This window comes from Zootoca vivipara, chromosome 1, assembly GCF_963506605.1.
Source record: "Zootoca vivipara chromosome 1, rZooViv1.1, whole genome shotgun sequence".
Classification (NCBI taxonomy): domain Eukaryota; kingdom Metazoa; phylum Chordata; class Lepidosauria; order Squamata; family Lacertidae; genus Zootoca; species Zootoca vivipara.
This window is the reverse complement of record NC_083276.1, coordinates 64341905-64368586: the sequence shown is the minus strand read 5'-3', so window position 1 is coordinate 64368586 and position 26682 is coordinate 64341905. Positions and strand designations below refer to the sequence as shown.

General features: G+C 43.8%; 2 protein-coding genes across 4 annotated transcripts in view; both read right to left on the bottom strand.

Moving 5' to 3' along the window:
* QSER1 (glutamine and serine rich 1) overlaps positions 1-1603 on the bottom strand; it is a 38918-nt gene extending 37315 nt beyond the window's left edge. Inside the window, exon 1 of one of the 2 annotated variants that reach the window (XM_035118204.2) lies at positions 1046-1603. In XM_035118204.2, coding sequence (XP_034974095.2) covers positions 1046-1176 — 131 coding nt within the window. In that variant the 5' untranslated portion in view covers positions 1177-1603. Of the gene's footprint in view, positions 1-835; positions 960-1045 lie in introns of those variants that run through there. The other variant, XM_035118215.2, reaches the window with a different exon arrangement.
* Positions 1604-1670: 67 nt separating this feature from the next.
* PRRG4 (proline rich and Gla domain 4) lies at positions 1671-17475 on the bottom strand. 2 transcript variants are annotated; one of them, XM_035118166.2, is made up of 6 exons: positions 17274-17475; positions 15816-15925; positions 11585-11793; positions 8557-8605; positions 5568-5703; positions 1671-3719 (listed from the first exon to the last, which is right to left on the bottom strand). In XM_035118166.2, the coding sequence occupies exons 2-6, from the start codon at positions 15913-15915 to the stop codon at positions 3503-3505; spliced, it is 711 nt and encodes a 236-aa protein (XP_034974057.1). In that variant the 5' UTR covers positions 15916-15925; positions 17274-17475; the 3' UTR covers positions 1671-3502. The 2 variants fall into 2 exon arrangements, with proteins under 2 accessions (XP_034974057.1, XP_034974066.1); XM_035118175.2 differs by having other exon boundaries at positions 1672-3719; positions 11630-11793; positions 17274-17473.
* Between the last annotated feature and the right edge of the window lie 9207 nt (positions 17476-26682).

Here is a 26682-nt window from a genome sequence, read left to right as displayed (position 1 = left end):
AGAACATACCATAAGCCTTTATCTATAATAAAACAATAGATAACATAATAAAATCTAAATGATGCGAGGATGCTGGGAAGCGATGAGATGAACCCAAAACACACTCTGGCGGCTTAAGATGAGATCATCCAGAGTTAGCAATGCCCATCCCCAATTGCCAACTCTGCGCTTTCAACCTCCAAAGCACACGGTATTGTTCTTCACACTCCTTCCCTCTGTAAACTGTGCCGTTTAACAAATTGCGCCACACCTTTAAAGCCTCGCTTTGCTCACTAGGATTTACTGTATACATATGGGGGCGGGGAGCCTTCCCCACTTTCCTCCAAAGATCTCAAAGACGACACACACAAAAGTTGATACAGTATGAGATGGGCTTCCCCTAGGCAACGTAAAAAGTAAACACGAACTCTTGAACTCAACATGCCTGGTGAACACACACGCGCGAGCACACCCCTTGGGAGCAGGAGACGAAAAGCAGGGCAACGTTCCCCGCTTTCTTAGTAGTTTAAATGCACTTTAATAGGGGAGGGGGTGAAGGGAAAAGGAGGACTAATTTTGGAATGCGTGGCTTCCCTCATCCCACAGCGAGGGGACGGAAGAAAAAACGCTCCAAGTTGCAGAAAGCGTGATTTTATAGGAGAGAGAAAGAGAGAAGCGTGGCTTGGGGGTTGCACTGCAGCCCCGAATCACCCTCGTGCCCCCCGCCCTGGTCCTCTCCTACACCACGGAGCCGCCTTCATCGCCTCTTACTGCCCCTTATTTTCTCGCCCTCCCAGCCTCCTTCCCCTCGCGACACCCGCCTCCAAACCCCAACGGCGCCCTGCCCCCCCCCCACCTCAGCGCCGGAGAAGGGCTGCCCGCCGCCGCTTTCTCCTTTCGGGACGAGGGAAGCCTGCCCAAGCGCCGCCGCCTCTGCCGCTTCGAGGAGCGGCGGGCACGCCCCGCGGGCGCCAGGGGCACCGGAGGCCTCGTCCCAATCCCCGGCCTTTCCTGGCGCAGCCCCCGCAGCAGGCGGGCCGCCGGCTGCAGAGCAGACCCTCCTTACCTGGGCTTGAGGCTGCTGGCGCCCCGCTCGTAGGCCCAGACTGAGGGCGGCGGCGAGGACGCGGTGGCGGCGGCGACCGAAGCCAGCGGGTCGGGGTAGCTGGGGGTCGCCGGGTAGTTCCTGTCCATCATCGGAGCGGGAAAGGAGGGGACGCCGTGGCTCCGCACGGGGCCTGGGCGCGCGGGGATAAGGGAAAGGGGGCGGAGGCGGCCGCGCTGCTTGGCGGCGGCTGCAGCTGCAAGAACCGAGCGGGTGGGAGCGACTCCCCCGCTTCACTCTCGCAGGAGGAGGAGGAGGGCGGCGGCGGCGGCGGCCACCCCCGACGCGGCCCTCCCCTCGGTTTCCGCCGCGAGGGGCGGGAGGGCGGCTCGTAATCAGGGCAGCGGCGGCTGCAAGCAGCCCAGCCGAAGACCCATGTTGGGCTGCTGCTGCTTCCCAGGATGTCCCTCCCACCCCCGCCAGAGTTTACTGGGGCTCCAGAGCATGGGAAGCAGCTGCCGCCGGCGCCGAGGATCCGTAATCGTAGCGGCGGCGGAAGAGAGGAAGGAGTGAGCTTGGCCTACAGAGCGGAACCGGGATAGGCGGCGCGTCAGAATGCGGGCAATAACCGAGGAGCCCTAAATACTGACAAGCTTCGGTGTAGCGGAAGCCTGGTATGGCGACTGGGGATTGCATACTTCGGATGGGCTGCCGTAAGGACCCGTGTGGGCTGCTGTGCGGTGGGGAATGCTTTGTCATCTTTTTGTGTGCAGGTGAAAATGGTTTTCAGTGACTGAGCTGGAAGTTCTGGACCCAAGCGGACACTCCTTCCTCAGATTTTTTTTCCTCCCTCGTGCACTATTTTAGCTTGTATGACTACCAGTTTACAAAACTGTGAATGTTTAAAGCTGTCCACGTGAGAAGTGTCATACACGTGTCTCATCCAGGAAGCCAAGATTAGCAGTTTCTGCTTGCGAGTGTACATGCTGGAGAGCCTCGGGTTTGTTGTTGTGGGTAATGTGTAAAATGTCCCCAAAGTTCATACAGTACAGTCTCCAGTGGGTGGGTGTGGACTATTTCTCTGCTTTGGAATGTAGGTGGAGAAATCAAACACTTGAACAGAATATTGCACATGCTTCTTTCCTGAAAACAGGACATGCACTGTTCCTCACCCCATGGCAGTAGCTATTTCACATTTCCCTTAGCTGCTTAGCTCCTTTGGTTAAACATTGCTGCCAGAAATAGATAATATACTTTTTAAGTACAGTCATACCTCGGTTTAAGTACGCTTCGGTTTGAGTACTTTCAGTTTAAGTACTCCGCGGACCTGTCTGGAATGGATTAATCTACTTTCCATTACTTTCAATGGGAAATTTTGCTTCAGGTTAAGTATGCTTCAGGTTAAGTACGGACTTCCAGAACCAATTACACTCATACTTCGAGTTAAGTATGCTTCAGGTTGAGTACTCCATGGACCCACCTGGAACAGATTAATCCACTTTCCATTACTTTCAATGGGAAAGTTCGCTTCAGGTTAAGTACGCTTCAGGTTAAGTACAGACTTCCAGAACCAATTGTGTACTTAAACCGAGGTACCACTGTATTCTGCAACAAATATACCTGCACTTTGTGTGGGCTACTGGATCTCAAACTTTCTGAATAGTAGGCTACGTAAGAAATAAAATGCAAACATAGTTAATTCAGTGGCTTCAATGCAAGTTTTGATAAATCTGCCTCATGTTAATTAGCTAACCGATACCAGGACTGTGTTGTGAATGGCCACTGCTAATAGCATGTTTTCTCTCAACTTCCATTCTTCTTCTTTCCCCCTCATTTACCTGTAACTTGGGGTAATACTTCATGCATCCGATGAAATAGGTCTTAAGATTCATCATTTAATGTGCCTCAGAGGCAAATGAGGAGGAAGCACCATTCAATTGAACATCTGTTTTTGCTAGTTTAAAAAACACAGTTTAAGTTGTTCAGAGTTTGAGAAATATTCCATTTATATTATGTTACCAGCTCTTCCTTTTATTGTGGTTAAAAGTAGTTCAAAGCAAGGATCCTGTGTTTATTCATATTATCATTCCCACTTTATTACCAATCTGAATTGGTATTTTTTAATTTAAAAAATTCATAATGAAAGTGCTAAGTTGGTGAGAGACACAAAGGCTGGCAAATCAATGCACTGATTGCACCAATTGGCTCAGAATGCATCAGAGAAGTTCACTACAGTTCTTAGCACCTAAAATGAAGCATAACAAAAGGAGTTGTTCATCCTTAGCCATCAGCACATTGCTTAAGGGTGCATTCCTTGTTCACCTGACACACTTCACTTCCTCTCAGGCACACTGAAGAGCTGTATCCCTTTCACCCTGTGAAAGACTCCTGAAGTGAGCACAATGCTGCAGCATTTCAGCTATACATCTTCTTCTCTCCAGGTTAATTCTCAAGCCTTCTACAAGCCCCGTTTCTTAATTAAACAGGAAGAGAGAGAGACTTCTTGAATGCCCTAAGTGCTCTTGAAGGGCCTGGATATGGCGGGGGTGGAACTTCACAATTGCCACTTAGTGCCATTGCTTGTTCATAAGTTGGCAATCCATTGTGTTCTGTGCATGGAGAGAGAGGGTTTAAGGAAATCTCTTCGTGTCTTTGAAAGATGATGGAAGAATTACGCCTCCTGTAGCTTCTATCCCTAAAATAAAAGCACAACTTTTAAGAATGGCAGAGTGATGATTAAGTATAAGAGTCCAAAACTTCAATTGAGAGAAGAACCTGAACTACACTTTCTTGGGAGCACAATGTTTTCAGTGGCTAGTATTTGCCGCTGAGAGAACAGGATGGCATAGAATGGGAGTACAGTGGTACCTCGAGTTACAAATGCCTCAGGTTACAAATGCTTCAGGTTACAAACTCCGCAAACCTGGAAGAGTTACCTCGAGTTGAGAACTTTGCCCCAGGATGAGAATGGAAATCGTGTGCTGATGGCAGCAAGAGGCCCCATTAGCAAAAACACGCCTCTAGTTAAGAACAGTTTCAGGTTAAGAACGGACCTCCGGAACGAATTAAGTTCGTAACTAGAGGTACCACTGTATTCATTTTTGCTGGTATAGTTCCCCAACCCCATTTCACTAAAGCATATGGATCAGCACTGGACAAGGGCACATCACCTCTGAAGAATTAAAAGAGTGCATATGTCATGGACATATGTAGGCCGGGGCCGTGTGTGCTGATGTCACAGATGCCAGCACTGTCGCCTTCCCACATCACAACAATTCGTAACAATTGCACTGAGGGACAATTTGTCAGGAGCTCTGGAGAGCTGCTGGCAGTCAGTATTCTGAGCTAGATGAATCAATAGTAATAATAATAATAATTTGTTTGTTTGTTTATACCCTGCCCATTTGGCTGGGTTCCCCCAACCACTCTGGGCGGCTTCCAACAAAACATTAAAATACAGAAATCCATCAAACATTAAAAGCTCCCCTAAACAGGGCTGCCTTGAGATGCCTTCTAAAGGTCTGGTAATTATTGTTCTCTGTGACCTCTGGTGGGAGGGTGTTCCACAGGGTGGGTGCCACTACTGAGAAGGCCCTCTGCCTGGTTCCCTGTAACTTGGCTTCTCATAGTGAGGGAACCGCCAGAAGGCCCTCGGCTCTGGACCTCAGTGTCCAGGTAGAACAATGAGGATGGAGACGCTCCTAGTATGAATCAGTATAAGGCTGTTCCCCATGTTTCTCTTCGTCATTCCCTGTCATTGTTACTGACTCCAGATTTTGCCTTTATCTTTCCCACAAACCTCAGCAACCTCAGCCCACTGATCTTCATGCTCTTCCATAGTCATAACAATTTCATATACCTTATTTCCATCCAAATCTCCATATATTAGGATACAGCAGGATTATTTTTAAATATATATTAGTTCCGAAGGATTCAACTGTTCAAGTAGAAATCCATAGATTATTTGGTAAGTCATACCCTGTTTCCATTTTTTTCTCTTAAGTCCCAAGGCATATCACCTTGGGACAGGTGAAAGCAAGGCTGTCACCTGAGGGCAGCCATTCCAGCAGTGGGAGAGCTAGGAAGCAGAGCTGACGCCATTGAATCTGCTGTGACAGGACAGCTCCATCAGCCCTCATCTCCCCCCAGTTGTCATCTGGGGGGGCAGCCATTCCATCAGACTGCCTCAGTGGGAGAAAGAGGAAGCAGGGCTCCTTCATGAACTGCCTGTCCCTGAGCTGTGCCAGCTGTTCATTATTTCCCTTGTGTATGTTTTTAGTTTGTAAGTCTCCAAGTAGAGACTGTCTTGTTTTTATTGTGTGTAAGCCACTCTGGGAGCTTTTTTGGCTAACAGTAGGGTACAAATGCTTCACATAAATAAATATCTGCACCTAGCACAAACCCAAATGGGACAAAATGCAGTAAACATACAGCACACATATATACTGCACCCATAATTATTATTTTTAGGGTACAGAAACTTCCATGTCAAACTTGAATACGCTGAACAAAGTGTTGGAATTTACAAAACTTATTTTCTTACCGTGGTAGATGTCTTTGTTTGCACTTCTTTTGGCAGAGAAAATAAATAAGTAACCCAGTTATGATCAACAGTACTCCAATTGCGACCAAGCCAGTCAAAAGTCCCATAACATCAATCTTCCGCATTGCTTGCTCCTCTGCACAGAAATCAGAATTACTGAGTATATTCTCAGAGTTAACTGTTTCTTGATCTACCCTAGGTCACACTATGCCACGCATCCCCAAACTGGGGCCCTCCAGATGTTTTGGCCTACAACTCCCATGATCCCTAGCTAACAGGACCAGTGGTCAGGGAAGATGGGAACTGTAGTCCAAAATATCTGGAGGGCCGAAGTTTGGGGATGCCTGGTGACTATGCCATAAAAAAGTGTCTTGAAACTATTCCTAAATTATCCCATAAATGTATAAAAGTAACTTCTTTACAAATTCTTCAGCAGTCCCTATTGCAGTCTGAACATAGATGTGCTACCGTGTTTCCCCTTTTTTAAGACGTAATCATAAAGTAAGCCATGGCAGGATTTTTAAACATTTGCGAAATATAAGACATACCCCGAAAATAAGGCATACCTCCATGCCATATGGAGCGAGACCGCCGAGCGCCCCAGCCAGCCAGCGGGACTCAGAATGTCGGCTGCAGCAGCAGCAGCAGCAGGAGGCCTGACGGCTCGGTGCCTGGAGCCAGAACTGGCGGCTGCAGCGTGGAGCGTGCCAAGTTCTCCGCAGCACCAAACAGTTGGAGCGCCCTGCCGGGCTGGGCGAGCACCCCAGCCAGCGGCCTCCGCCTGGCCCAGCCGAGGAGACCTGCCTCGCTGCCACCCAGAACCGGCAGTTGCAGCGTGGAGCACACCGAGCGCTCCGGAGCGCCGAGCGCTTGGAGCGCTCTGTTGGGCTGGGCGGAGCGCCTGAGTTAGCGGCCTCCGCCTGGCCCCGCCGAGGAGGTCTGCCTCCCTGCCACCCAGAACCGGCGGCTGCAGCGTGGAGCACAGCAAGTGCTCCGGAGCGCCGAGCACTTGGAGCGCTCTGTCGGGCCGGGCGGAGCGCCTGAGTTAGCGGCCTCCGCCTGGCCCCGCCGAGGAGGTCTGCCTCCCCGCCGCCCAGAACTGGCGGCTGCAGCATGGAGCACGCCGAGCGCTCCGCAACGCCAAGTGCTTAGAGCGCCTTGCCGGGCCGGGCGGAGTGCCTGAGCCTGTGGCCTCCGGATCAGGGGACTGGGTGGGAGGGCGACTGCAGCATCCGGAGGGCAGGGGGGTTGCTCTAGGACTTCTCTCCCTCCCTCCTTCTCCGTCTCTTTCCCCTCTCATCAGACACTCATGTGCTGCATCTGCATTGGGATAACTTGATGGTAGAATTTGGGCTAGATGACAGGTAATTTTAAAAAAAGACACCCCACCGAAAATAAGACACCCTGTGTTTTTTTGAGAAAAAAAGTTATAAGACGGTGTCTTAAAAAAGGGGAAACACTGTATTCTCATTACAAGAAGAGCCAGAATCTACTGAAGAGGGGCTCTTGGACTCAGCAGTACAATGCATGCAGTAATGTGGTTGAGAAGTGACTAAGGAAATAACACATTAGCCTGCATAGATTACAAATCTATGCAGTTCTCAGTGTGCATGCCACAAACATACAGCTTGAATGAGCAGTGTCTGCCACATGTTCATAGAGCACACAGCTCAAGATAAATCAACTATGTGGAGGGTATCAGAACTCATATTGCAGAAGGGAAAACAAAAAAAAGGTAGCTATCAAACATCAGATACAGTATGAGTAAAACAAATTATAAAATAATTATAAAATAAATAGTAACCATGCTGACAATATGTATGATTCCCCAAATCTACTGGGTGACCACCAGAGGAACAACATGCACTGGGTGTTTGTGGCATCAGGAACTGAGATGCATGCAAACCATTAGGGCCTCTGTGTGCCCTCCAAACCCATTAAAGGAATGGTTCTAGTTCAAAGGTAACAATGATGGTCCAAAATAATAGTGCAAATTAACTTCCTCTTCAACGATGAAGGATATCAAACAACATACATAATATGTATTATGTATTATCAAATGGTTCTGACAGGTAGGAGCAATCCAAACCCCAGATCTGCCATACTCAATGACAGGAGTGAGCCAAGCAGCAAATAACGCTGGGAAAGTTGGAATTAACCTTTTATTAGCAAAAACAAGATCTCACAGGAGTGTCAGGGCTAATGAGCACAGCTATTTGCTGAGACTGAAGATCCCCACCTCCCCATAGCTGCCTAAGTCCCCTCCTCTCCAGGGTCTTTCTCAAGCAATCTAAGACTGTGGTTGTGTGAAGCTATCTTCTTCACCCTTTTCGTGCCTCTCCTGGAAGACCAGGGGGGAGAGAGGTGCTTGCTACAACAGGAGGAGCAGACACCCATGCCTCTTCAACAACAGGAATCATCCCTGCCTCTTGGCCTCCTTCCTATCCTGCTTCAGCTTCTGATCAGAATTATATCAGACTTCTCTCTGCCACAGACTCCTCCAGTTCACAAAGCCCTGTTACATCTTCCGCTTCCGACACCTCCTCACCCCTGTCTTCTCCCTCTTCTCCATCCTACCACTACTTCTTGGGCTCTGAGTCTTCTTCCCCAGTTGGTTCCTCCCACCATTCCTGTGTGTCCAACTAGTCCATGACACTCAAGGAGGTTGGCATGAAGCAGAGGTGTTTCTCCAGCCAGCCCTGCCCAGATACACCAATAAGGAATGCTCCAATGTAAAGGACAGGTGGGCAGAGGCCCCACTGGCAGGAGTCAGCAGGACTCCCTGAAGTGGGACATTTCAGGGTTGGGAAAGGGTGGAACTGGGTCAGCAAAGGATCCGCTCAACCTTGAGCCAGCTCTGCTGCCATTATGCGATGGCAATAGACCTGGGGGATGGCATAGCAAGAAGGCATTTTTCCTTGTGGCCAGCAGAAGTGGTGGTATAAAACAAAAATAAGAACCACAAAGATCTGCTGTGATTTTGGCTTACCTTGATATCTGCCACGACCCTCCATGATATATTTCTTCCAAAATAAGATCTGAGATAGTAAAAAAAAAAAAACAACCAATGTAATTGTTTAGCAGCAATTAAAAACAAAAACTGCACACACACACACCCCCAAAAAAACCCAGTCAAGAATTTAACTTTGGATTAAATTACAAGAGTCACACTGATTAACACTGGGTGGAATTGGTTAAGGAAGTTTTAAGACCTGCCTTAATAACAATATTATCAGTATATATAAAATGGACTGAGAGAAAGGCAGCAAGCTGTGCAGAATACATGACGGAAATAAAACATTTCATTAGCCCCACTGGTAATTGGCTTATACTGCAACTTCTAGTTATTGATAAATACTTACTCATGCTGGTATATAAGTGAATACTTACTAGAATATGCTTCTTAAGCACGTTTGCTACAAAGTAATGCCTAGTCACTATTAACTGAGTACTACAACTGTCTGAGGCGGATTCCCACCCCCACCCCACGAATAGTTTTGATAGGCTGTCCTTTATTGGTGCTCCCAAGCTTTGAAGTGCTAATATGGAGAACTAATTCAGAGCTACTCTGCAACTCAGAAACAGCAATTTCTAAAAATATAAGAATAATGAGTGACCATTGTCTGATGCAAAATAAAGCAATGCACACACTCTTACAATAGGAACATTCACCACAATTAAGGCCAAAGAGCACTTAAAAGATGGCACATATTTACCCCCAAATCACAAACTCAAATACACAAACCTTAAAAGCATCCTTATGCGCGCGCGCACACACACAAACACAGAGTAAATTAAAATATCTCAAGATTGCAATTCAGGTTATTGAGCTTTAATCACAAGGCAAGAATTGGCCCCATGGTAAACCCTAGAGAGGGAGATTTTTCCTCTCTCTCCTTCTTGTGAACTTCAAAAAAGACACATTTTCCCCTGCAAAAGGAATAATACTTGCTGTTTTGTCACAAATCAAGCCTGAACAGTTAAAAGATTGCATTGGTAATGAAAAAGCAATTTATAGTACATGCACACCATACGTTTAAAGTGCATCTTTTGCAAAGAATAATTGGAACTGCAGGTGCTGAGAATTCATAGAATCATAGAATGGAAGGGACCCTGACACTCATCTAGTCTAACCCCCTGCAATGCAGGAATCTTTGCCCAATGTGGGGCTCGAACCCATGACCCTGAAATTAAGAGCCTCATGCTCTACTGTCTGAGCTTTCCCAGCAGAAGGGTTGCTGTGTGGTATAAACTATAGTTCCCAGGATTCCTGGGGATTAAAAAAAATGATTTAAATTTAAAAGGATGTCATATGGAGGAGGGAGAAAGGTTGTTTTCTGCTGCTCCAGAGAAGCAGACACAGAGCAATGGATTCAAACTACAAGAAAGAAGATTCCACCTAAACATTAGGAAGAACTTCCTGACAGTAAGAGCTGTTCGGCAGTGGAATTTGCTACCAAGGAGTGTGGTGGAGTCTCCTTCTTTGGAGGTCTTTAAGCAGAGGCTTGACAGGCATATGCCAATTATGCATGGCGTTTCCTGCTTGGCAAGGGGTTGGACTGGATGGCCCTTGTGGTCTCTTCCAACTCTATGATTCTATGATTCTAGCTTGGGCATGCAGTATTAACCTAAAACTTACAGTTCTGCTGTAAACTAGTGGATTTAAAAGATAACTAGTAACAGTACATGTTGGCTTGCCTATGAGGAGGTGTAAAATAACCACCTCAGGCAGCATAAGAAGCAGTACCCATAGGTGCTCCACCTGCCTCTGTCTCTGGGGGAGAAGTGGTTTTGGTTTCCATTGAGATCTTGCAAAATCTCACTGGAAAACTATGCTGCTTCTTTGCTGGTAGTGGTGCGAGCCTGCCAGGGTGGCACTTTTCAGCTTCCCTGGTAGGGGTGGCAGGATGGGGGTAGAGCGGCAGCACAGCCGCATGTTCCCATTTTGCCTTTGGTGGCAAGACAAGACGAGCCACCATGGAACACGCCTTCAATTATTATTATTATTATTATTATTATTATTATTATTATTATTATTTAAAGAAAAAACTATGCACATACGGAAAAGCTTCTCCACAGTGTGCACGTCAATAAACTTTACTACGTTAGAAACATTTCCTTGATGATTCTCCTGTGAAATGCATCATCCAGACCCATTTACCAAAAAAAGTTAACAGCAGCATGGCTGCCCCCATCCATTTTGTGGAGATAGAGTATACCCATCCTAATAACAGCAGTTATTTCTTGAGAGTCCCATGGACTGCAAGAAGATCAAACCTATCCATTCTGAAGGAAATCAGCCCTGAGTGCTCACTGGAAGGACAGATCGTGAAGCTGAGGCTCCACTACTTTGGCCACCTCATGAGAAGAGAAGACTCCCTGGAAAAGACATGTTGGGAAAGATAGAGGGCACTAGGAGAAGGGGACAGAGGACGAAATGGTTGGACAGTGTTCTCGAAGCTACGAACATGAGTTTGACCAAACTGCGGGAGGCAGTGCAAGACAGGAGTGCCTGGCGTGCTATGGTCCATGGGGTCACGAAGAGTCGGACACGACTAAACGACTAAACAACAACAACAAAATAACAGCAGTACATAAAGCCTAGTGTGAGTACACCACCAGAGTGAGGGAAATGGAATTTTGATTCACTTGTAAATTCTCCAACGAACAGTTAATGAGCTAGCTCAGCCTTCCTCAACCTGTTGCCCGCCAGACATTTTGGACTACAACTCTCAATTAGCCTCAGCCAATATGGCCTGTGGTCAGGGATTCAGGGAGTTGGAATCCAAAGCAACCAATTGGAGAAGGCTGATTACTTCCCCCCTCTGCATAATGGCTCAGACAATGGTTCAGAAGGACTAGACCTGGGCTAGTTTGAGAGGCACAACCCTCTCAATCCTAGGAGCAGTAAAAAAATAAAAAAGTAAAATACAATTTCACCCATAAGCACAATGGGTTCTGTGCCCATTCTCAAATGATAAATATGTACACATGATGTTGTAGTCCTAAGCATTGACCTTTGAAATATCTCCTTTATAGGCCAGCAAAAGTAAAGCAATTACTGTTTTTTCTTGGTCTCCAAAAATTTCTCTTGCTTCCTCGAAATTGCAGTATTCTTCATTGCATTCCCTTTCAAGATCCCCTGGGGTTACTAGTTCGAAGTCAAATCTGTTGTATAGAAGGTGTCGTCCAATGAATAAATTGGCTTCCTCTGTTGAGATGAACACTGAAAAAAATAATTAAAGCAACATTTCTATTAAAAATATAAGCATGGTCTTTAAGAAAATGCACAGGCATGCAAACACACTGGTGGAAAATTTCCATTCACAGATGCTTTAAAACATCAAGTAGAGTCACATGGAAGAAGTCACATATGAATCAGCAGAGCTGATGTTTCACAACCACATTTTTTAACCACCTATGTTTGCACAAGTCACACTAGGAGTCTGCGCGATCCCAATGGCTCATACATTACTTACTTCATATTATTGTGAAAACAGCAGTAGATCATATTTGAGTATTACATAGGCCTTAAAAATGCAACTCCTTTTGTCATTATGGTTTCGCCTTTATAGGAGAAAAGGTTATCCAATGCTGAATGCCATATTGCAGCGATCTGGAGCTACCGGTATATAAAACACTTGCACATAACCTACTCAAGGAAATAACGGCTAGGCTCAAATCAAACACAGGTTTTCCGGAAGGCTATGTCAGTTATAGTGGGTGAGCCTCTAGGGTGGAATCTACACACATATAAAAAAACGCTGTGAAAATGCTTTTTTAAAATAACATTTTGAAAAATACATTGAATTTGGCATAGCTATTACCATCTAGTGTCAGATTCACTTTACAACACATTTTAAACCAGGCATCCCCAAACTTCGGCCCTCCAGATGTTTTGAACTATAATTCCCATCTTCCCCGGCCACTGGTCCTGTTAGCTAGGGATCATGGGAGTTGTAGGCCAAAACATCTGGAGGGCACAGTTTGGAGATGCCTGTTTTAAACGTTTTATTTGCAGCTGTATAGCCGAGTCCCAGGTGACAGAACCTTTGATGACGTGACCATGATGACTGCCCTAGCTTTGTAGGCTCTGGCCTCAATGAAACTCTTGCAGAAGAAAGCAGGAAAAGGCGGCTGGTATTCAACTCAACCACCTCTGCTTCTCCTTGTTTGTTTATTAAGCTTTTCCCCAATTTTCTATTCGCCCCAGATTCCTGGTTACCTGCCCCTTCCTCTGTAATCTGACCCTCAGTTATCTCAGAGCCAGTGTGGTGTAGTGGTTAAGAGCAGTAGACTTGTAATCTGGGGAAACGGGTTCGCATCTCTGCTCCTCCACATACAGCTGCTGGGTGACCTTGGGCTAGTCACACTTCTTTGAAGTCTCTCAGCCTCACTCACCTCACAGAGTGTTTGTTGTGGGGGAGGAAGGGAAAGGAGAATGTTAGCCACTTTGAGACTCCTTCAAGTAGTGATAAGGCGGGATATCGACTCCAAATTCTTGTTCTTCAGTAATACTTCTATCTAATCCTGCTTGTGTCAAGACTAGACTGAATTCACTCCTGTATCTAACTGTGAAGTCTCATCCCCAGTGGATGCTGTGAGGTTGTGTCAGGTGCTATTACTTCAGGGATTCTGTGGTGGGCCACTGAGTAAAAAGCTTGTTTATACTGACACCCCCAAACCACATCCATCGTCTTGACCACAGTGGGTAGGTGCAAAGTGAAAAATTCAGCCCACTCATTTTGGATGTTATTATTGGGTGCTTTTAGAAAACCTGTGGTCTCTTTCAGTTTCTTTTTGAAGTATTTCATCAATTGCAATTGTCCCAGAACCTTGCTATTTAATAATGGGAAAGTGGGTGGCATAAATCATGCCACAGTAGATACAAAGGCAATCTGCCACAGGTGTCAGTAAAATTAAAACTACAGTACTCTCATGGTTTTTCTCAAGGGAACCAGCAGAATCCCACAAACTATTGTATATCCCTAGTCCCTGAAAAAGGAGCTCCACTAACAAAACACTTTAATCTGAGTTACAGGTAGGTAGCCATGTTGGTCTGCCGTAGTCGAAACATTTTTTTTCTTTTCTTCCAGTAGCACCTTAGAGACCAACTAAGTTTGTTATTGGTATGAGCTTTCGTGTGCATGCACACTTCTTCAGATAAACTGAAACAGAAGTCACCAGACCCTTATATATAGTGAGAGGGTGGGGGTGGGGGTTTGAAATCACCTATTCCCACCACCCTTCTGAGTAATACCCTCCCCACCCTCTCACTATATACCTCGGGTTACAGCCGCTTTGGGTTGTGTCTTTTCGGGTTGCGCTCCGCGCTGAACCCGGAAGTACCGGAACGGATTACTCTTGGGTTTTGGCATGCGCGCATGCGCAGAAACACTAAATCATGCTTTGTACATGTGCAGAAGCGCCAAACCGTGACCCGCGCATGCGCAGACGCAGGTTGCAAATGCTGCAGGTTGAGAACGTGCCTCCCGCGTGTATCACGTTCACAACCTGAGTGTCCACTTTTTAGGATCTGGTGACTTCTATTTCAGTATATCTGAAGAAGTGTACATGCACACAAAAGCTCATACCAATAACAAAGTTACCATAGTTGGTCTCTAAGGTGCTACTGGAAGGAATTTTTTTTATTTTTTTTTACTTTAATCTGAGGATCACATGACAGGAAAGAAGATTTAGTAGTACTGTAAGTCTGCAACATGCGCACATTTAACTTGTGCGCATTCAGATTCATATGCTTGGCTAACAATTAAAAATAAAAATAAAAAGAGGGTGGGTGCCTGGGAAAAAGGACTTTGGCAATCCCACCTACCATTGAACCCAATGTGCATTGACTATATGCGATTTTGGTTCTAGGTGCAATCCCCGGAACGTAACCCTTGCCTAAGTTGCAGGCTTGTTGTCTTCTTAACAGTGGGTTATATTTCAAAACAGAAATCTTTAGCCAGTGGCCTAAGAAAAACCTCAAGAAGAACTTTTGAGAGCCCCAGATAATATACACAAGTTACTTATGAAACTATGACAGTGATGTCACTTTGAACCATATTAGAGGTGTTCAGGATGAAGAGGTTAAAAACAGCCTTTAGAAGCCAGAACAGAGGTACGTGTCAAAGGGAGTAAACCTTTCCAGGTGAGGTGGGACTGAAATGTGTCAAGTTAAGTTGAAACAATGTAGGGAACTTGAGAGGAGCCTGAGGGCAGGTTGAATACGAACAACTTTAACAGGAAAATGAGGCGTTGCCCCATCCCTTAGCCCTTGAGCCTTCATAAGGGAACTACTCCGAGGGGCATTTCTGATCTTATGCATATGAACGTTCATGGGGGTGGGGTTGCTTGGCACTAATGCCACCAGTTTGGCTATCTGGGGTTGTGGAAGTGTTGGACATTGTTAGCTAGCTTATACACTCACTATTTTTTGTGTATTTTAAATTGCCTAATTGCTCATCTTATGTTGCAATGTTGTTGTTTTTATTATGGTTACTGTACTATTGTTTTTAGACTGTTTTAGAATCATAGGATTGTAGAGTTGGAAGGTCCAACCTCTGGAAGGACCAGAAAGTCATCTGGTACAACCCCCTGCAATGACAGAATCCTACCCGTAGCCATCCCTGGAGGGGCTTGAACCACCAGCCTTCTGGTTAACAGCCAGATGCACCGACCCATTGCACCACAGAGGTCTTGGTTTTCTATGAACTACATTGAGCAGAAATGTATTTGTGGAATATGTGGTAGATAAACAAAGGATGCTTGTTACTATGGCTGTTGGGGTTTGGCAGGTGCTTGGTATAGTCACTGGTTAAGGATGGGCTTGGGGAATTCCAGATTCACCTTGTGTTGCAGTTCACTGGTGATCTGGAAAATGTACCAGGTGTGGCCATATCGCTGGCTGCATGGGGCCAGCCAGAAGCAATTCTGGCCTATGGTTTCCAGCAAAACATGTTAGTATGGGACAATTGCCTTGGAGGGTACAGTTTAAAATCCAGAACAATGTATATTTAAGATTGTTGTTCTATGGCTATTGATTGTTGCAATAAATTCTTTTGATTTCATACACCCCACAGAAATGACATACTTCTTGAACTATCTTGACACGCGCAGTTAGACCCTTTTTAATGAAGGAAGATTAAAGCTTTAGTGAACAAATAATAATTTTGGATTATAATTTTGGATTGGGAAGAGAATCTCAGTTGTGTTTAGAAGCCATAGTTTATGCATAAAGGAAGTTACCTTCTTTCACTGCATCTGATTCCTTCAGTTGTCTTGAGCAGTGAGGAAACGCAAGCAACGTTAGCACCAGCTGAAGGAGCAAAATGTAAAAAAAGAACATAACCCGGTACCTGTAAAAAAAAAAGTTACCAAATTAACAATATTTTTTAAAAATTTTATGGATTAATTGCAGACAAACTTTTAAAAAATGCCTTATTGGCTGCAGTTAATGTTAACATCATTCACAAGTCACTACAAGACATTTAGATGAAAGTTGCTCTAGATTAGGCTGCAGGCCTCCCATAAAACCAGTCTAGCATGTACATCATCATGGTTGTGTAATAATAATTACATGGATTGTTTTCAGCAATTGAAACCAACAATTTCAGCATCAGAAAAAAAATACATGATAACATAAGTTAGGTCCTACTTCATGTGTCCATGTATCCTTTGGATCACCAGCACATTCCCCATACATGTAGAATCTTGTCAAGGAAAGCTCTCCAGCTGACAACATTCCAAACTGATTACACGGAGCTTCAGTATGACAGAAACTAGACATGTGCTTTTACTATGATATTGACCAGGATTCACAGAGCTCCTTCTGGGCATGATCAAGGGCTTGTGCAACCACTAAGATCCCCCGCTCCGCTGGCCCCGCTACTTCTCTCCCTTCAAAACTAGGTTATGTGGTACCATGTGGCTGAAACGCCCCTTATAGGCTTGAAGGGCTCCTGCTCCAGAAATGCCAAAAAAATTCTCCTACTCCAAAAAGCCCCCGCTTGGACTGGCCAAGCTAGTCGCGCTGTTCTTTGGCTCCTTGCCAGTAGGCACAATAGCTCTTGCTCAGCATCTCAGGAAGGCCAGTTTAGCCGGACGAAACTGAGCCGCTTTCAAAAAACAATGACTGTGTCGCACCCGATACCAACTCCAGCAGCCCTCTCTTGCGAGAAGCGCACCTCGAATTCCACCCCTTTCCCTTCGATGTTCAAATGGCCGGCTGCTGCTGTCGTGGAGACACAGTTTTTAGGCTTTTGACTTTTGTTATGATTATATAAGCAAAATACACCGCCCTGGGAATCTTGTGCTGAAGGTATTCTCAAGCAAAACTGCGCAAACTTCAAGTTCATGGTGCGCTGCGATTGATGGCACCCGCCGCCACTTCCTGCTTCTTTAAACTAATGAAAGTTAAGCCCGCCGCCAGCCCCAAACCATCGTAACAAGTTGAGGGGCAGATCTAACAGCCAATATCACGGAAGATCAAGACCAACGTAGAACTACACAGAAAGCGTAAGTGGAGAAGGCACGTTGCTCGGGTCACGAAGGTGCCATAGGGTGTGGGCAGCGGGCTCCAGTAATTTCCCCTCCCTCCCTCCGCCTCCCCTCGGAAGAACTGGCAGCTTCATCCATGTCCTTACACCCGCAGATCTCTGTTTCTTTATGCTTCTCGAAATCTATCCCGCTTTCGCGATCGCCTACCTGTTGAGTTCGAATCCCAAATTTTCCCAGAGCTCTTCGTCCGCGCCACTCCAGCCTGGCTTTTGTCAGAGGTGGCGTTCGCTTCTCTTCGGGAGCACTCGGAGTGGGAGAGGGCGGTTTGGGCTCATATTACCTGCTTTTGTAGCCGCCCACCTGAATCCCGGGCGGGCTCAGGAATAAAAGGAGAGAGGACTCGGCCGTGGCAGAAGGCAGTGCATATTTAAATCTGCTAATTAGCATACTGAGTGAACATCCCATTCAACAGGTCCGTGTTGAATATCCCCGTCTTCCTTAGACATCCTCATTCCTCTTCCCCGTTCGCAACAGTATGAGTCACACACAGCTCCTTTTTGAACCCACCCATCCATCTGGATTCTAGGAAATCGTCCTTAAGTGGGAAAAGGATTTGAGTTTTGGTTTTGCGTTGCTATTTGTGCGGTGGAGCTGCAAATGAGTTTGAGGATTACTGAAAGAAAGGCCTTTCCTGACCACTCTGGCAGGCCAGTAGTTTCTTTGTATATAAGCTAGCTAGCTAGTTGAGGAATTATTTATATTATTTTGATGGAAGTCTACCATGCCAACGGAACTTGAGATATGCTGCCAACAGGAAAGTACACTGCAGGAATGTCCCAGATGTTTTCTCTGTTCCCTGCTCCTGTCCTTTTGAGAACACTTTCTACAGATACCTGAAAGGATCTGCACTTAATTGTTCTTGGTGCCATTTGTGGCGTTGCTACGAAACTCCTTTTCTGAGAGAAGCAAATTGTTTGAAGGAACTGGTATCAATATCCTAGTCAAGTGACCACAATGTCATCATTATTTGGCAAGGTTAAAGTTTTGTCCACTAGTTGCCTGGATGAGACATATCTGCCCCTTTTTCCAACTCTAAAGGTAAAGGGACCCCTGACCATTAGGTCCAGTCGTGACCGACTCTGGGGTTGCGCGCTCATCTCGCATTATTGGCCGAGGGAGCCGGCGTATAGCTTCCAGGTCATGTGGCCAGCATGACAAAGCCGCTTCTGGCAAACCAGAGCAGCACATGGAAACACTGTTTACCTTCTCGCTATAGCGGTTCCTATCTATCTACTTGCATTTTGATGTGCTTTCGAACTGCTAGGTTGGCAGGAGCTGGGACCAAGCAACAGGAGCTCACCCCGTCACAGGGATTTGAACCGCCGACCTTCTGATCAGCAAGCCCTAGGCTCAGTGGTTTAGCCCAGTGTTTCTCAACCTTTTTTGGGCCACGGCACACTTGTTCCGTGAAAAAAAATCATGAGGCACACCACCATTAAAAAAGTTAAAAAATTTAACTCTGTGCCGCCCTATCTTGACTATAATTATGACTGTAAGAAACACTTGCCAATTGCTGTGTTGGTTGCAATCTCCTGTAATAAGGCTTCACAAGACGTCCGGCGTGTCAGTGTTGTATATTGGCGGCCGCCAGGCTTGTTTGCACGGAGCTTTGGGAAAGAGGAGGAGAAATATTGCTTTCTGGCGGGTTAGTGTTGTGTATTGGTGGCCGCCAGGCACGTGACAATGCAAATTGCCCTTCTCGTCGCGGCACGTCGCGGCACACCAGCCAGCGTCTCGCGGCACACTAGTGTGCCGCGGAACAGCGGTTGAGAAACGCTGGTTTAGCCCACAGCGCCACCTGACAATGTCCTTTTTGAGGTGAGGCAACCAGAACTGTTCACAGTATTCCAATTGTGGTCGCACAATAGATTTGCATAACAGCATTACGATATTGGAGGTTTTATATTCAATTCCTTTCCTAACTATCCCAAGCATGGAATTTGCCGCACTCAGGATTTCCAGTGAACTATCTGCTGGGGTAAGTCGAGGTCTTGTTCTTGGGCCATAACTGCCAGTTCAGACCCTATGAACGTGTACGTGAAATTAAGATTTTTTTTCACCCTGACATGCATCACATTACACTTGATTATACTGAATAGCATCCATAACAACTGTCTTTTGTTGTAATCTCCTTTTTATCACATAGGTCAACAGTGTGTTTTGCTCACTTTAGAGCAGGGACATGCAAGTATGCACACACAGGCCATGAGTCTGGTGCCATGTTGCAGTGCCCTCCCCTTGCAGTATCTTCTCTTCCATTTTGTATTTTTGTAATGAAATGTGCACTGGGGAGCTCAGATTTGCCTAAGCTTGTTATCACTACCGGTATGCACTGCCTTCACTATTGCCTGAAGGTTTTTGCTAGGCTTCCCTTATGCACAGTACCAGGAACTTGCTGATTCAAGTCTGCCCTGTGTTGGCAAGCTCCAGCTGAATGTTGTAAGCAGTACAGTGGAATTACAACCATTGGCACGTTTTGTAAGCAGTACAGTGGAATTACAATCATTGGCACGTTGTCTCTTCAACTTCCCTAGTCTTTTAAAGAAGCAAAACATATACAGTATATTTTTTGGCCATCTTTGGTTAGGAAACTGATGCCCTCTAGTGAGATTTGACAGCAGTTGCATTTGGTTGTTTTTGTTGCATTCTAAGGGTTTATTTGCAAGGCTCCTTCTTCTTCCTTTTTATCTGACTTGTGTTTTAATCTACTCCTGTGATTACAGTGCAATGGACCATTCCGTCTTCCAGATTAAACTACTATAAGATTAGTAAACCTGACTCATATTATATTATAATAGTAAGGTTTAAACTACTAGGTGAATACTACAGTTTCTGGCACTACTTTGCATTCAGGAGAGTTGATATATCACATTATTATTATTAATAATTAATATTTAATATTATTATTATTATACTGCCCTTCATCGTAAGATCTCAGTGCGATTCACAAGATAAAAATACAAGGTAAAAGCACAAAATAATAATTAAAACAAAACAAAACAATACAATACAAAAAACCCTCTCACAAACACATTTAAAAGGCTGTAGAATATTAATCAGCTCTGTATAGTTTTAAATAAACCAGTTTTTATAAAGACAGCCTAAATCTCTAATGTCCTCTCATGTAAAGAAAACTGAACCTGGTAACGCTGCGCCTGGAAATTCTCTGTGCCAGTGGAAACAGAAAGTACCAACAGATGGTTGTAGCTAAGTTCTCTGCAGAGTACACCCATTGTAATTAATGGACCAAAATTAGTCATGCCCATTAATTGAAATTGATCTGCTCTTAGTATGACCAGCAGTGGATACAAACCAGAATCTATAATGTCACCTGGTTTGCTGTTTTGTGGGAAACTACACCAGTAAATCAATTTAAATTAATGTACATGTCAACAGATTTAGTAGGCGTTTTGTGGGATTACTAATGGCTGTATTCTATTATTTCCAGATTGTCCATGCAAGAATCAGACTGTATTGCTGTACTCAACAGTAGAGTTGTGCTACGTTAGATCTGTTTATATGCTGTAAACCGCTTTGCACACCTGGGGGTTAATTTTGGAGAAGGACAATTAGCAGTAGTTGATATACTATTTGATACATCTGTAAGATTTGTGCTATGAATCCTATTATTTTATTTAAAAATTATTTATCAAATTTTATTTATTTATTCACTGCCCAACTAGGCAGAGGACGATATGACTCACTGCATCTAGCAGCATCACAAAACTTGTCTTTCCTGGTTGACGGCTTTTTGCAAACATAATTTCTATTGCAGCTGTTCTGCAGATAGTTGCGTAATAATTTTCTGTTTGCATTTGTGTTGTTTATCTGGCCATTCTCACTTACTTTTTCTGATTTTGAGAATCTGATATCTATACACACACACACACAAACTTGCAGTACACAAGCCAAGCCACAAAAAATGCTGAATTGATACTAAGTGTGTGGGAAAAGGTTTAATGTTATTTTTTTTGCAAGATCTGTAGCATTGGACTACCCCAATGACACATCCATTTGGTCCTGGTTCATGTACCATTGTAACTTATTGCCTTTTTGCACTATATATTTCATTTTGGTGCAAGTGCCTCTCCCCCCCCTCTATCCTGTGCCATTCCAGAGGCCCCCCTGACCCTCAAAAGCAGCTTTTCAGAAGCATAGGGAGGTGGGGGGGCACAGAAAAGCCTTATGGCACATTTTAGGACATGGAAGTTAAAGCAAAATTTCTTTTGAAAAAAAAAAGGGCTTAAAGGAAGAAGAAAAATGCAGCCATGCACATGTCTATTCAGAAACTTACCTCCAAAGAGACTTACTGCTTTTCAGTTCAATGTGGCTTACAGGTAAGTTTGTATAGGATTGCTGCCTATACATACTTCTCTCGATGCAGGATTAATTTAGAAAATTATTTCAACTAAAAACTCCCTGTATGTATAGATATAATGCTAATGAAGAATTATTTTAATTAATTTTGAAAGCCATAATAGGAAATTAACTTGCCTCCCACATTCTTAATGAAGAAATAAGGCAACTAATTTCATTGCTGTTAGAGGAGCAATCTACTCCTTCACATATTAGAAAATTAATGTAACATATTCACTCAGCCAAACAACATTTCTGAATTTCCCCACCGGAACTCTGAACACTTTTATTCCTAGAATAAATTTATGAAAAAAACAGCAGTCAGCATAAAATTTTCTGGCTTCAGCTTCTTAAAACCTCCATACTGATTGATTCTGATCCCAATAAATCTTCATTCTGACATGGGCTCCTTGTATGTGCTATTCTTGCTGTATCTAGGGAGAAATAAGAAAGGATGTAAAATCATATGTTCTTGATTCTTACTACAATACGTGGAAATCATTGCTCCAGAATCCTGCACTGGTAAACTCAAGGTTAGATTACTGTAATACTGTAATGCAGCGGGGCTGCCACTCAGTCTGGTTTGGAAGCTCCAGCTGGTACAAAATGCTGCAGCAGGATTGCTGATGAGAGCTTCTGGTTGAGAACATGTGACGCCATTGAGCTGCACTGCCTGCCTATCTGATACTAAGCCAGGTTCAAGATTCTTATTTCGATTTACAAAGCCCTGAACCACTTGGGTCCAGAGATTCTCTGAAACCTTATATTCCAGCTTGATCACTGTGATTATCCGCAAGAGCATCTTTGGTCATTCCCTGAGTTGATGAGGCTTGTTTGACAACAACAAGAAAGCAAGCCTATAGTGTCCTTGGCCCTTTCCTGTGGAACATCCTGCCAATAGAGATTCAGCATTTGCCTTCTGTGCAAAAAAACAAAACAAAACTTTTCTGTTCCACCAAACCTATGCAAGCTATTAAGAGTTCAACACCCCCCCCCATCTATTGATGGTTGTTTTTAACTTCTTTATGCTTTTGTTTTTAACTTGTAATGTTGTTGTTTGGTTTTAAGTTTTTATATTGTAAACTGCTGTGATATATCTTTTTGACAGTGGTATAAAAAGAAAATATATATATATATATATATATATATATATATATATATATATATATATATCACAAACCTTAAAGGACAACATTGAGGTATTTGCCTTGGAGTACGTTGTTCTGCCCTAATTTGGGGTATGTGTGTCAAGATTGCCTGACCTCCAAGCCCAGGGAGTGAGGACTCTTGCTTGGCCTAAGTCAGTAGAAAAATCCAGCCAGAGCCTTTCAACTGGACTCTGCAAAAGTAGTATGCTGACACCACTCTTGTTGTCTTCTAGTCTAGGTCAGGAGACCCTGCAGATTCAGATGGGCAAGAGCTAAAAGTCCACTCTCTGCCCTCTGAGCCACAGACAAACTACACTGTACAGTAGCCATTAACCAAGAAGTCCCAAACACCAGAACTGGGGACCCAAGCTTTCTAGAATAAAACAGACACAAAATGAAGGCAAAATGAGGCAAATTATTGACAGTGAATAATAAAATAAACACCCATGAAAAGTACAAATAAAATACTGTTGGAAAACAGAAATGGTTAAAAAAAACACAAGTCAGAATAAAGCAGCAAAACTTAGTCTAATATAAACCTACAAGGTACATGAACCTACAGCATAGGAACACCTGTGCTTAAGCATCAGAAAAAGGTGTGAAGCACAGAAAAATGGCCTAAGTCAAAATTATATAAAACTGGCCTAAGAACTGAACCTGGACTTCCCAGCCAATCAGAAGCTCAGCTAGCTAGAACCAGAATATTAATTAAGCAGGCGGCCATACTGACCTTGAGCTACCAGCCACAAGGAGATAGCACAGGCGCGCTCAACCCATGATTTCATCCTCATTAACGAGAGCTGAATTTCTTAACGGAAATCTATTCCCCTGATCTAAGCAAAAGACAGGCTTTTCTTCACGGGGCGGGGGGGGGATTATTATTATTTTGTTAACCTTCTAACTCTTGGATTCTGGTGTTTATAATACTACACCCAGAGCCTGGAGTAATTCTAAACAGTGAAAATTATATTCCTTACATCAGTACAGAACTCAAACTATGTGGAATCTTCTGATAATTGAATTATACACCTGAGACAGAAAGACAGAGTATTTGCCCTGAGACCTCTGGCTATAGGGCGGAATATAAATTCAATTAATAATAATAATAATAATAATAATAATAATAATAATAATGCAGTATGTTTCAGATAGCTTCTATGAAACACAATGGGTTTCACTTGAAATCCCTCTGGAGATTGCAAACTTTACCCACACATGCAGACAAAAAGTGATTCAGGTTGGTGCCATTATCAGGCAAAGGAGTACAGCTGAGCTGACTAGGAGCTTGTAATTCCAGTTTTGGCCTCCAGAAGGTGAAATAGATTCAGGAGACATTTACCCTAAGTCAAAAAACTCATTTAGCTAGCTTGGGGGTGGGGTCAGGCAAGACTTCCCTTCTCCTTCAGGCCTGAGAATTCCCCACCTTGCTGAAGGCTTGAGACCAGCAACTCAAGAGTTTTAGTTCTCTCCTCAGTGTACATTGTGAGGAGAATGCAGGAAGTATGTATTTGCTTCTTTATCCTGCCGCTTCCTGCTTTGACTTAAGCACGGGTTCTCCTTCCTCTGTGTTGGGATAAGTTATGGAATTCCACTTTTAGTGTACTCTATTTAATCTAGGCACTCTGTTGCCTTGTTGGGAGAAGGGTGTGTGTGTCATGCCTCTGTTATCTGTGTTCTTTTCCTCACAACCTTCTTGACAAGTAACACTTTGCCTCAGCAAAACCCCATTGGTACTGAGTAAATGGGGTCTAGGCAGGGCCAGATTTAGGTCTGATGAGGCCCTAAGCTCCTGAAGGTAATGGGGCCCTTTATATGTCCACCTGTCCTTTGTCAACAACAAATTGTCGCTGTTTTTTGTGTTGAATATAGGCTATATGGTAATTTATGGTCCTAATAGGTATCTAAAGCCATTTGCACATAATAAAATGTGTATTTTATCAAAGTAATTGTTGAACTGAAAGACAATTAAGAAGTATATTAACAGTGAAATACAATTAAGAAGAAGTATATTAATAGTGATAGTGATATTTTAGGGAGCAGGCTAGCAGGCGGGGCCCATTACTTACAGCATAGGAGCCTACACAACACAAAACACTGCTGCCGTATGTAGGTATTATTTGCTTTTTTATCTTATATTTTGGAAATGTAGATCCAGTTTTTGTTTTTGCTTTAATTTTTTGGGGCCCCCCCAAGAGAGGGGGCCCTAAGCTATAGCTTGTTTAGCTTATACGTAAATCCGGCACTGCTAGGCAACTCCCCCTTCCCCCGCTTAACAGAGATGTAAGGCAGAGCTTCCAATGTCAGAATGCTCCTTATCCCTCCCTCTAGTACATACTTTGCCAACCTGGCGCCCTCCATCTGCTTTGGACTACAACTCCCATCAGCCCTGACCAGCATGCTGCTCTTCTATTTTTCTCTCGTCCCACCACCGCTGTCTCTGCGGAGTGATTGTTTCAGACTTTTTAGTATAAGTTTGACAGTTTTACTAGCCTCGGAGGAAACCCTTGTGGCAATATGCAAACTTACTATTTGAGGGAAATCTTTAATAGCTTGCGCTGAGTAGCTCTTTACGAGGCAAAACACATCTATAATACAGTACTGTTTGTCCCTCAGGGCTTTAGGGCCTACACCTTTCTAGTTTTTAGTCCTTTAGTGGGAAGAAGGGAAAAAAGACGTTTTGTGAATTTTCTGGCTTATCTTATTTCCCTCCATGTCATTCCATGCTGTTTAATTTAGGTCATAACCATTTCTGAGTTCTGTTGATAAATGTAAAACAGAAGAGTTGTGCAGTTCATAACAATGGCCACTGGATGACAGCATAATATTTAAGACAAGCCAATGCTATACATTATTCTCCTAATTTGATCACATTTTGTCAAAAATGCCTCCTATTCCTGAGGAAGAGAATATGAGTAAGAGAAAGCAAAAATTGCTTCTCCAAACTTGTTTTTAATGTCTTCCTTGATTCCCAAGAGAGGACTCCCGTGAAAATGCTCTCCTAATGATATTAGCAAGAAATCTGCATTCTAGTAATCTCTAGAAGTTTGTAAAACTAGAAATAATCATCCTAGAATTATGCAGTTGCTTTGCTAGTGATCTCAAATACGGTAATAGAGGAAACTGATATTGTAAAATGGGTTGAACAGAAATGGTATTCTATGTATGTCCAAGATATTTCAAATACATATAAAGTGTAATTGTAACAAACCCATGTTTGAAAACATGTACATAATCTGGTACAATTGTTAGAGAACCAGGTTTGGCTGACTTGATTGGAAACCTGTTTTTCTCTGTGTAATGTATAAAATAACCCTTAAAATGCTCCTTACCAGGCATAGGTAAACTCGGCCCTCTAGATGTTTTGGGACTACAATTCCCATCATCCCTGACCATTGGTCCTGTTAGCTAGGGATGATGGGAGTTGTAGTCCCAAAACATCTGGAGGGCCGAGTTTGCCTGTGCCTGCTCTTTACTGATAACCAATTAAGAAAAAGTATTTGCTTTTATTTTATTTCACAAAATTTATATGTCGCTTACTAGTACAAAAGACCTCTAAAAGGTTTATAAGACAATTTGAAATGTTAATTTTAAATAGCAATAAAGTATTAAAATCAATTTTCATAACAATTTAAAAAATAAAATCATTAATGTTAAACTGTAAAAAGGGCAAACAGAAAAGAAAAAAGTTAGGTAGACATATAATGGACACAATCCAATGATGAAATGAGGAAAAAATGCTAGTTGAAATCTGCTTCTGAGAACTGAGCCAACAGCAGCAGGTGATTCAGGAGAATCTGGCAACTGCCATTGTAAATGATGTTATCTGGTGCCTTGTATTTTCAGTAGAAGAGGAATTGATGATCTGTGACACAGGTTTGTTTATTTTAATTTTAAAAACTGATTAACACGTTCTGCTAAAAAAGCACTTGAGCAGAGTACAGAAACATGTGACTCTTTGGCTAAAAGCCAGGGAAGCAGTAGCAATGGATAGCGTCAAGCTCCTCTTTAAGACTCATGAAGGATGGCACATATTTTAAACAAAAATGCCATAA

What these genes read in the sequence shown, in the direction of transcription:
- PRRG4 (XM_035118166.2), bottom strand. Translation starts at nt 15,915, where the DNA reads ATGTTCTTTTTTTACATTTTGCTCCTTCAGCTGGTGCTAACGTTGCTT. An exon ending in ATCAGATGCAGTGAAAGAAG is followed by an intron (nt 11,794 to 15,815) that starts GTAACTTCCTTT and finishes TATTTTTTTCAG; the next exon opens with TGTTCATCTCAACAGAGGAA. An exon ending in ATAAAGGAGATATTTCAAAG is followed by an intron (nt 8,606 to 11,584) that starts GTCAATGCTTAG and finishes TTACTATCTCAG; the next exon opens with ATCTTATTTTGGAAGAAATA.